We start from the raw sequence: 12,041 nt of genomic DNA, 5'->3' as shown, positions 1-12,041 counted from the left end.
TGTGCTTTCATGCTTAATCCAATGAAGTTTGCAGATTAAAGAGGCCAGTGATAATTTGAACAGGCTGGTTGTGAGCCGTAAAATAGTTAAAAAGAGAAACATGGAAAATAGATGCAGGAGTAAGGCAATTCAGCCCTCTGAGCCTACACCATTCAGTATGACCATAGCTGATCATGCAATCTCAGTACCCCATTCCCGCCCTCTCCCTTAACCCCTTTAGCTGCAAGGGCCACGCCCGACTACCTCTTGAATACATCTAATGAACTGGCCCCAACAACTTCCTGTGGGAGAGAATTCTACAGGTTTACATTTCTTTGACTGAAGAAATTCTTCCTCATGTCCTGAATGGCTTACTTATTCTTAGACTGCGATTCCGAGTTCTGGACTTGCCCAACATCAGGAACATTTTTCCTGCATCTAGCCTGTCCAATCCCATCAGGATTTTGTGTTTCCATGAGATCCAACCTCATTCTTCTAAATTCTAGTGTGTACAAACCCAGTCAATCCAGTCTTTCTTCATATGTCAATCCTGCTATCCCAGTAATTAGCCTAGTGAACCTTTGCTGGACTCCCTCAAGAGGAGGAATGTCCTTCCTCAGACTAAGAGACCAAAACTGCACACAATACTCAAGGTGTGACTTTACCAAGTCTCTGTATAATTGCAGCAGTACATCCCTACTCCTATACGCGAATCCTTTCGCTATGAAGACCAGCATGCCATTAGCTTTACTCACTGCCTGCTGCACCTGCAAGCAAACCTAGGTATCCTCATTTATCCTCACATTTATCCACATTATATTAGCTAGGTGCTCCTGTTCCAACTTTGACAATGAATTGAATAGCTGCTGAATACAATATTCAGGAAACGAGCAGAATTGTGGGACATTTAGAAGGCAAAGCAGGTTAGAGAGGTCGCACAATGAAGAGTTGAGGATGATGTAGAGGGGACAGGTAATAGGCGAAGAGTTGAGCAACATATTGGGCAGCCAGGGTCCAGGGTGAGATTAACAGGTTATCGAGGCAGCTAAAGAATGTGAGACAACTGACACATGTTCAAGTCCCCTGTTAGTGGGATGACCTATGGGATGTAGAATTTGAATCCTCACCCTGTGGGTTTCTTATCCAGTACCATAGCCACATCTTAGTAATCTATGATTCCTAATGGGATCACTTGGAGACACCCTGCCTCATTTTTCACATCAGTATTAGTGCTTTTGCTATCCACATGCTATAAGACAAGTACTAATACTAAGAAAGCCAACCACCCAAAAACTAATCTGTGTTTATTCTCCCGACATTCAAAATCAAGTGAAGAGGTACAGCTTCCAAATTGGCCCTAATGGAGGGATTAGTGAGCCTTAATTATGTAGAGATGTTTCCGCAGAACCTACACTGGGCAGCATCATTTCCTCTCTAGTAAGGATCCGCTAAACTCCACCTTGTAGCTCAATCTCACAACTGGACTCATAGAATGATGTAGGATGGAAGGAGGCCATTTGGTCCATAGTGGCTGCACTATTCAGCCTGCTTTGCTGCCTTTTCCCTTGACAGCATATGGGCCATGCACCAATTCTGAAGGCTTTGCTGAACTGGTCATTTTGATTGAAGAGGTGGTGTGTCTGTGGGTAATTTTAATCTTGCAGATATTGGTGATGAGCTCCGTGGGAAGTCTGCAACTTCAGTATAATTCCTGGATTTAGCCAAGGTAACCTCCCAATGTAGTTCTTTCAAATCAGTTCAGATGTGGAGATGCTAGTGTTGGACAAGGTAAAAAAATCACTTGACACCAGGTTATAGCCCAACAGGTTTATTTGAAGACACAAGCTTTCAGAGTCTTGCTCCTTCTCCAGTTCCATACAGGGTCAACAGATTCTGTTTCTGAGCTTCCAGTTCATTTTCTCACAGTAAATCTTTGTGTAAAATTTGCAGATTAGTACAGAACCCAGCATGTCACAGGGTACAACCTGACTGTTGAGACTGATGACTGTTTGCTTGGCTTGCTCTTTCAGACCCTAATGTGCTGAGCCAGTTTCCAGAAGATTACAATGACCAGGTAAGTGGCATTCTTTCTCTAATTTTGTACATTTCTGCTTCAGCATCAAACTAATTCGTTGGTGAACTGGTTGATGATTAGACCACCAACTGATGGAGGGGCGCAAGTACCTGCAGGACTTTTGTACTAATTATGAGCTTCATTTTCAAAACATGGAAATTACACTGAAGTATGAACTGTGATAGATTTTATGGTGATTGTTTTAGGCCTAAGAACTATTGTTGGAAAAGTGTTGGAATGTATTATTAAGGAAATAACCGCAAAACAATTGGAAAATCATAATCTAATCAAGCAAAGTCAGCATGGCTTCGTGAAAGGGAAGTCATGCCTGACTAATTCATTTGTGTTTTCAAGGAAGTCTCAACCAGAGTGGATAGAGGGTAACCTGTAGATATGTTGTATTTAGGGGTAGTGTATTGGCATGGAAAGAGAATGAGCTCATGGGCAGCTAACAGCGATGGAGAGAAGGGTTTCTTTTTCAGGGTGGTGTAATGTGATCATTGGGTTCCACAGAAACCAGTGGTGGGACCACAAATGTTCACAATATATTAATGATTTAGAAGAAGGAATTGAAAATACTGTAGTCAAATTTGCACACAACACAAAAATAGGTGGAAAGACAGGATGTGAGAGGGGTACAAACAGTTTACAGAAAGATAGTTACAGGTTAAATAAGACCATAAGATCATAAGGCACAGGAACAGAAATTAGGCCATTCAGCCCATCGAGTCTGCTCTACCATTCAATCATGGCCAGTAAGTTCCTCAACCTGGTTTGCCTTACCAAAATGCAATACCTAACATTTATCTAAATTAAACTCCATCTGCCACTCCTTGGCCCATTAGGCATTCTGATCAAGGCCTCATTGTAAAAATATTGTCACATCCTACAATATACATGTAGCCTTCAAAAACACTAGACAGTAAACTAGAGCCGGGCCCAGGGATCAAATCCAGGGACATTTTTCTCAGTGTCACAGTGACCTGAGCCAACAGAGTCCCAGACACAAACACACACTAACCTGATATGTTATTGTCAGCAGTTCTTAAACATGAATGTAAGCCTGTTTTTCTCTCACAGGAATCTCTACAGAGCCTGCCCAAATTCTGCTTTCCTTTTGATGTGGAACGGTAAGAATGAACTCTGGGGTTTGGGGCTAAATGCCATGTCCTTGAACCTTGTCAATCTGAGGCCAGCTTCAGATCCTCATTGTAATCAAGTTGAAGGTCATGTCTCAGTCAGTTTCTGTTGGGTGCAATGCCATAACAAACAGTGACAGGTTAAACCAGGGTTTAATTTTCTCTTAAATATTCCTTTTTACGCTAAAGTAACTCCATAGAACGTTTACAGATTAATATTCAACCTGAAGATATTGAACCCAAGAGTCAACCATTTAATATTGTCATGAGGAGAGTAAGTGCGAGAGCAAAAGACGCAAACAGGTCTTTATTATTGGAATGCTTCACCACAGGGAGTGGCTGTGACTAGGACTATTAATGGAGAGTTCAAGCCAAGGGAGATGCAGAGCTTTAGGAGGAGGACTGGAATGTGGAAATAATGTCAGATGACTGTAGCAAAGAGCATACATGGACAGGAAGGACCAAATAACAATTTTTGATGCAGGAAACTGCAGTGGTCAAACCAAACCCATAAAAGGGCAATCTGAGAAAACAGAAGCACCAATGGGCTGGTGGCAGGGAAACTGGAAAAGCCAACATTAAAAAAGAGTGTGTGCTTCAGGTGTTTTGACACAGAAGCTATATTCTACTCCTACCTTACGCAAACTGAGAATGTTTGGAATTCTCTACCACACAGAGCTGTGGAAGCTCAGTCTTTCAGTATGTTTAAGGTAGAGATTGATGGATTTCTGATTACAATGGTGTAAAGAATTATGGCAGTAATGTGGGTAAAAAGCATTGAAGTGTTTCATTAGTCATAATCATAATCATATTAAATGACAGAACAGGTTCAATGGGCTGAATGGCCCACTTCTGGTCTTATGTTCCAATGTTTGATGGAGCAATTGAAAAACTGGTTATTTCCGCAGCATGCCAGCAATCTGTATGTAATATGTTCCGAAATTACATACCAACAATATAACAAGATAGTCTTGAGTTTATTCAACTATTCTGCTAATTCAACATTTCGTGTGAAGAAGATAGGAGTTAGTGGGGTTGCATTTTAGTCGCACTGTGTTTGTTTAGCATCAGTTTGTGATAGCATATTAGTGAGATAACTTGTTTAGTGCAGAGGACACTCATACTGGACTAAGACTAGAGTTTGATTCTGGATTGTGTGTATTTGAAAGTTCATTCTTTTTTTTCAATCCTGGATTTAAAAGATTTTAACTAAGAATTAGGTGCTATTTTTGTGAAGGCTGATTAACTTTTATGATTTTGTCTTGCTTGCCGCCCTCTTATTGAAGTTGACCCTGACTGGAAGTTGGGCGTTGCTGATAGGCTGGAGAATATTGTCATGATAATTCTCCTGAGCCACATTCACCCGGTGCTCGTACACTCCTTTAGATTCATTCGTATTGGGTAAGCTGCTTATTCATATCTGAACCAGGACTCAAAGTGCATTCTGACAGACACTGACTGTGAACACTGGGAGGCTATTTAACCATGGGGCTTTATAGCCCAGCCATCCTGTCATTGTCCAAAAGCACACCGACTAATTTTGCCTCAGCAGCCATCAGGCATATCCGTGTAACTTGCAATGGTGAGTGTTCTGATGTGCCAGCTCAATGGCCAAATGTGCTGACAATTGAATGGATCCCCAGTGTGTATGGATGGTAGTTTAACCCTGACTTTGTAATGAGAGCATAAAGCATTATTTAAATGGACGGCATGAGGCCCTCTGATGAGTTAGTTATTGGGTTACAAACCTGATGTGTGAACTAACGTGTGAACTAACTACATGAGCTATCAATCATGTGTGTGTTTGGCAGGGTATGGGAGAGCTCAGTCGTCCAGCAGTTCACCTTCGTGCTGACAGATCTAGATGGAAACCAGCGGTTTGGCTTCTGCCGACTGACTGGGGGGTCAAAGACGTGCATCTGCATCCTCAGGTAAGACCCTCAATAAAGCACAGTGACAACCAGCCAATCTGTTTCGGTGTTGGTGTAGTGCTCAAGCAACATTAAAGATTTAGACAGTTGTAGGTCTGAACAAGGCAGTGGCTTTATTAAAAACAATGAACACACAGAACACAGTTTGTGGAGAGACCACTTCTCTCAGCATAGATGATTTTACATAGTGATGCATTTTGTAATCGTAGGACATAGAACATAGAACAATACAGCACAGAACAGGCCCTTTGGCCCTTGATGTTGCACCGACCTGTGAACTAACCTAAGCCCATCCCACTATCCCATCATCATCCATATGCTTATCCAAGGACTGTTTAAATGCCCCTAATGTGGCTGAGTTTGCTACATTGGCAGGCAGGGCGTTCCATGCCCTTACCACTCTCTGAATAAAGAACATGTTGGTATGTGCATGCTCTTTATCCAATTACTACAACTATTCCAGAACTTTGCATTTTCTGTGAAACTGGATGAATTTCCAGTTGATGCCTTTTACAATGACCACATTCATTTTAAGGCTAATCAATTCTCTGCCTCCTACATTTCACAGTGATCATGTCTCTTAGTGTTGTAAAACAAGTTTCCACTCTGAGTTAGGAAGAAATGCCGGTACTGAAGTCTGAGATAACACAGTGTGGAGCTGGATGAACACAGCAGGCCAGGCAGCATCAGAGGAGCAGGAAAGCTGATGTTTCGGTTCTGGACCCTTCTTCAGAAATAGGGGAGGGGAAGGGGGCTGTGAAATAGATAGTTGGGGGGGGTTAGGCTGGGAAAGGTATGTGGGATAGTGATAGCAGGTAGGTAGTGGTGGGGATTGGTCAGTGAGGTGGGAGGAGCGGATAGGTGGGAGAGATAAGTGGATTAAGGAGGCGGGGATGAGAGGGAGGGGTTGGTCTTGGGATGAGGCTGGGGGTGGGGAGATTTTGAAGCTAGTAAAGTCCACACTGAGACCATTGGGTTGTAGGGTTCCAAGGTGGAATATGAGGTGCTGCTCCTCCAGTTTCCAGGTGGCATCATTGTATCACAGAAGGAGGCCCAGGATGGACATGTCACCCAAGAAGTGGGAGGGGGAGTTGAAGTGGTTTGCGACTGGGAGGTGTTGTCATTTGTCGCATACCAAGTGTAGGTGCTCTACAAAGCAGTCTCCAAGCCTCCGCTTGGCCTCACTGGTATACAGGAGGCCACATCGGGAACAGCGGATATAATATACCACATTAGCGGATGTGCAAGTAAACATCTGTTTAATGTGGAAGGTTTTCTGGGGTCTGGGAAGGGCATGAGTGGGGAGGTGTGGGGCAGGTGTAGCACTTCCTGTGGTTTCAGGGAAAGGTGCTGGATGTGGTGGGGCTGGAGGGGAGTGTGGAGCAGATGAGGGAGTTACGGAGAGAATGGTCCCTCCAGAAGGCATGAAGGGGTGGGGAGGTAAATATATTCTTCATAGTAGGGTCGGATTGCAGATGGCGGAAGTGTCAGAGAATATGCATTGGATCCAGAGGTTGGTGGGATGATACGTGAGGACGACGGGGATTCTGTTTTGTTTTTATTCCAGGGAGGGGTTGTGAGGGCTGAGGTGTGGGAAACGCAAGAGATGCGGGTGAGGGCATTTTTGACCACTGAGGCATGGGGGAGTTGCAGTCCTCAAAATACGAGGACACCTGGGATGTTCAGGAATGGAATACCTTATCTTGGGAGCAAATGTGGCAGAGGCGAAGAAATTGGGAATAGGGGATGGCATTCTTGCAGGAAGGTGGGTGAGAGGAGGTGTAGTCTAGGGAGCTGTGGGAGTTGGTAGGCTTGAAATAGATATCAGTTTCAAGTCGGTTACCAGAGATAGAGATGGAGAGGTCCAGAAAGGAGGGGGAGGTATTATAGATGGTCCAGGTGAACTTGAGATTGAGGTGGAATGTGTTAGAGAAGTGGATGAACTGTTCGAGCTCCTTGTGGGAGCTCGAGGCAGCGCTGATACAGTCACTGATGTAATGGGGGAAGAGATGGGGTTTAAGGTCAATGTAGCTTTTTTAAGTCAAATCTCTCTCAAAATGTTAGTTACATATCACCCCTTCTATATGCCTGGCTAGTAATTTCTGCATCAATATCTCCCTTCAGTGCCATTGTTTTTTGCCAGGAATATGACCACAAGAAGAAGAAACCCACCCTCGGCCCCTTCAAACAGAGAATCTCTACCACATTGATGTAGGGAAGTGAGATCCCAGTTTCACAGTTCTGGCGAAGCTTCACTGGACTTGAAACATTAAATGTGTTTTTCTTCCTGCTGATGTTGCCAGGCCTACTGAGTTTTTCTAGCATTTCTGTTTTTGCCACAATTTCTCCTTGTATCTAAACAAAGGCTTCAGCAATAACTTACTGCTGCCAGGAGAGCTAGTTTAAACCACAAATCGCTTAACGCGCACTGATAATATGTAAAAAAATTGCCTATCACATCCCTGGAAGAGAGGAGTGAGAGAATCATCCCTGGGGAGAGAGGAGTGTGAGAGACTCATCCCCAGGGAGAGAGGAATGTGGGAGACAAATCCCTGGGGAGAGAGGAGTGTGGGAGACAAATCCTTGGGGAGAGAGGAGTGTGGGAGACAAATCCCTGGGGAGGAACGAGTGTGAGAGGCTCATCCCTGGGGAGAGAGGAGTGTGGGAGACAAATTCCTGGGAAGAGAGGAGTGTGAGATTCATCCCCAGTGAGAGATGAGTGTGGGAGACAAATTCCTGGCAAGAGACGAGTGTGAGAGACTCATCCCCGGGGAGAGAGGAGTGTGAGACTCATCTGTGGGGAGAGAGGAGTGTGGGAGACTCATCCCTAGGGAGAGAGAGGAGTGTGAGAGGCTCATGCCTGGGAAGAGAGGAGTGTCAGAGACTCATCCCTGGGGAGAGAGGAGTGTGAGAGACTCAGCCCCGCAGACAGGGGAGTGTAGACGACTCATCTCTGAGGAGAGAGAGGAGTGTGGGAGACTTATCCCTAGGGAGAGAGAGGAGTGTGGGAGAATCATCCCTGGAGAGAGAGGAGTGTGGGAGACAAATTCCTGGGGAGAGATGAGTGTGGGAGACACATTCCTGAGGAGAGAGGAGTGTCGGAGACTCATCGCCAGAGAGAGAGAGGAGTGTGGGAGACTCATCCCCGGAGACAGAGGAGTGCGAGACGCATCCCTGGGAAGAGAGGAATGTGCGACACTCATCCCCGGGGAGGGAGGAGTGTGGGCGACTCATCCCCAGAGAAAGAGAGTGTGAGACTCATCCCTGGGAAGAGAGGAGTGGGAGACAAATCCCTGGGGAGAGAGGATCGTGCGAGACTCTTCCCTGGGGAGAGAGGAGTGTGAGAGACTCATCCCTGGGAAGAGAGGAGTGTGACTCATCCCTGGGGAGTGCAAAGTGAGAGAAAGAGTCTTCTTGCTGGACCACTGCTTTTGCATTCACAGCAAGGTATGCACAAAGTGTATTCCTAAATCCAAAATCTGCTGTTCTCTTGTAATCGCATGTGCCCGGATACAAATGAAAGACCAAGCTAGTAACATTGAACAAATTGAATAGATTCTGGGTATATCTGTGTTTTGAGTTAACTTGGCCTCTGCTACAATTAGTTAAAAACTAGCAAGAGAAAGGAACCAAAATTGTCACTTATGATTTATAGCCAGCAACCTCCAGTCAAAAGTCACACCTGATAATTTTTAATAAAGTTCTTCCCTGGGTGTGAGTGGTATTGGCTGGGCCAGAACTTGTACATTTCTAAATGCCCTGGAAAATGTGGTGGTGAGCTGACTCATGATGTTGAGGAATGAGTTCCAAAATTTTGACCCAGTGACGGCAAATAAATGTTTCTGAGTCAGGATGGTGCTTGGAATCCTGCTAATATTGGCATGGTCTTGCGCCTGCTGCCTCGTCCCTCTAGATCATAGAGGTTATAAGTTTGGATGGTGAAGTCAGAGCTGTTTTGATGACTTGATGCAAAAGATGATACAGACTGCAGCCAGTGCACATCAGTGGTGAAGGGAGTAACTGTTGAAGATGATGGATAAGTCCATAATGCTACAGGAAGGATGTGATGAAACTTGAAAGGGTTCAAATAAGACTTACAAGAATGCTGCTTGGGTTGGAGCGTTTGAGCTATAGGGAGAGGCTGAGTAGGCTGGGGCTATTTTCCCTGGAGCTTCAGAGGTTGAGGGAGACTTTATGGAGATTTATAAGATCCCGAGGGGCTTGGATAGGGTAAACAAACAAAGTATTTTCCCTGAGTTGGGGGAGTCCAAAATTAGAGGGAAAAGGTTTAAAGTGAAAGGGGAAAGATTTAAAAGGGACCTGGGGGGCAACTTCTTCGTGCAGAGAGTGGTGCATGTATGGAATGAGCAGCCAGCGGAAGTAGTGGAGGCTGGTACAATTACATTATTTAAAAGGCACCTGGATGGTTATTTGAATAGAAAGGATTCAGAGGGATTTGAGCCAAATGCTTGAAGATAGAACTAGATTAAGAGATGGTAGGAACTGCAGATTCTGGAAGAATCTAAGATAACAAGGTGTGGAGCTGGATGAACACAGCAGGCCGAGCAGCATCACAGGAGCAGAAAAGCTGATATTTCAGGCCTAGACCCTTCTTCATTTTTCTGAAGAAGGGTCTAGGCCCAAACTGTCAGCTTTCCTGCTCCTGTGATGCTGCTCGGCCTGCTGTGTTCATCCAGCTCCACACCTTGTTATCTAGTTATCTCAGTCTTGGATATACTTAATGACCCAGCCTTGGCAGTCCTCTGTGGTAAAGATTCCACAGACTCATTACCCTCTCAGGGAAGAAATTTCACCTAATCTTCTTAAATGTGCGATCCCTTATTCTAAGATTATCTTCTCTGGTTCTAGATCTTCCACAAGAGGAACAATCTTTCTGCATCTATCCTGTCAAGTTCCCTAAGAATATTTTATGTTTCAATAAGGTCACCTCTCATTATTCTGACCGCCAATGAGTACAGCTCCAATATACTCAACCTCTCTTCACAAGGCATTCCCTCCAGATCTAGTGAATCTCCTCTGTCTGCCTCGAATACCAGTATATCTTTCCTTACACAAGGGGCCCAAAATTGTTCAAGGTATTCCAAATGCAACCAAAAGACCATAAGATATAGGAGCAGAACTAGGCCACTCAGCCCATCAAGTCTGCTCAGCCATTTGATCATGGCTGATAAGTTCTCAACCCCATTCTTCTGCCTTCTCCCCTTAGTCTTTGATCTCATTGCTAATCAAAGACTTACCTATTTCTGTCTTAAATATATTCATTGATTTGGCCTCCACAGCTTTCTGTGGCAATAAATTCCACAGATTCAACACCCTCTGGCTGAAGAAGATCCTCTTCATCTCAGTTATAAAGGTCGTCCCTTCAATCTGAGGCTGTGCCTTTGAGTCCCAGTCTCTCCTATTGGTGAAAACATCTTCTCTGCATCCTCTCTATCCAGGTCTGTCAGTATTCTATAAGTTTCAGATCCCCCTTATTCTGCAAAAGTCTTTTGAGTACAGATGCAGAATCCTCAACCACTCATTTGACGAACCCTTTATCCCTGGGATCATTCTTATAAACGTCCTCTGAATCCTTCCAAGGCTACCACATCCTACCTTAGATACTGGCCCCAAAACTGTTCACAATATTCCATATGTGATCCGACTTCAGCCTGATACAGCTTTAGCGGTACTTCGCTGCTCTTTAATTCCAGCCCTCTTAAAATTAATGCAAACATTGCATTTACCTTCCTAACTGCCAGTTGAACCTGCATGTTAATCTTAAGAGAATTCTGAACTAGGACTCAGATTTCTGAAACCTTTCCCCAATTAGAAAATAGTCCAGTGAAAATTGTCTGAACTGTCTGCAGTGTGACTTTCCTTAGATAAGGGAATTAAAACTGTTCACACTGTTGCAGCTGTGATCTGACTCGTGCCTTGTATAGTTTTTAGCAAAGTCTCCCTATTTTTATACTCCATTCCCTATTACGTTCTGAACCTGGATGCTGGCATTTTTGTGGTTTACGGATGAGGACTCCAACATCCTTCTGCTCTATACCTTGCTGCAGACTTTCTGTGTTTGAATAATATTCAGCTCCTCTATTCTTCCTGCCAAAGTGCATAAGCTCACACTTTTCCACATTATATTCCACCTTCCAGTGTTTGACCCCTCACTTAACCTGTCTGCAAATCTCTGCAGATTCTCAGTGTTATCCACATCATGTGCCTTCACATCTGTTTTTGTGTCATCCACAAGTCTGGTTCCAGTATATTCACTTTCTTCACCCAAGTCATTAATGTATATTGTAAATAATTATGGTCCCAGCAGTGACCTCTGTGGCACTCCACTAGTTGCAGGTTGCCATCCTGAAAACCTACTTGTTATCCCAACTCGCTGTCTTCTGTCAGCCAATCCTGTAGTGCTAATCAATTGGCTACTTTGTCTGGGATTGTATCAAGCTTCCTGAGTGTTGTTGCACCCATCCAAGTGGAGAATATTTTATAACTCTGCTAACTTGTACCTTGTACATAGTGAACAGCCTTTGGGGAGTCAGGAGATGAGTTACTTGCCATGGAATTCCTAGCCTCTGACCTTGCTGTTCTGGCTAGAGTATTTGTGTGGCTAGTCCAGTTCAGTTAGTGGTCACTAGTAACCCATAAGGTCAAAAACAGAAGTTGCTGGAAAAGCTCATCAGATCTGGCAGCATCTGTAAAGAAAAATATCAGAGTTAATATTTCCAGCCCAGTGACCGTTCCTCAGAACAGTTCTGAGGAAGGGTCACCAGATCTGAAATGTTAACTGATTTTCTCTTCACATATGCTTCCAGAACTGCTGAGTTTTTCCAGCATCTTCTGTTTTGTTCCTGATTTACAACATTTGCAGTGCTTTTGGTTTTTATTTAGCAACCCATAAGATGT

General features: G+C 44.2%; 1 protein-coding gene across 2 annotated transcripts in view; it reads left to right on the top strand.

Annotated features, from left to right (window-relative positions):
- dennd1c (DENN domain containing 1C) overlaps window positions 1–12,041 on the top strand; it is an 81,896-nt gene that overhangs the window by 16,414 nt on the left and 53,441 nt on the right. For both annotated transcript variants that reach the window (XM_059639868.1, XM_059639867.1), the window contains exons 3-5: window positions 2,010–2,053; window positions 3,134–3,183; window positions 5,004–5,123. In XM_059639868.1, coding sequence (XP_059495851.1) covers window positions 2,010–2,053; window positions 3,134–3,183; window positions 5,004–5,123 — 214 coding nt within the window. The remainder of the gene's footprint in view (window positions 1–2,009; window positions 2,054–3,133; window positions 3,184–5,003; window positions 5,124–12,041) is intronic.

This window comes from Stegostoma tigrinum, chromosome 35 (genome assembly GCF_030684315.1).
Source record: "Stegostoma tigrinum isolate sSteTig4 chromosome 35, sSteTig4.hap1, whole genome shotgun sequence".
Taxonomy (NCBI): Eukaryota; Metazoa; Chordata; class Chondrichthyes; order Orectolobiformes; family Stegostomatidae; genus Stegostoma; species Stegostoma tigrinum.
Note: the sequence above shows the minus strand (reverse complement) of the source record. Positions and strands in the feature narration are given on the sequence as shown.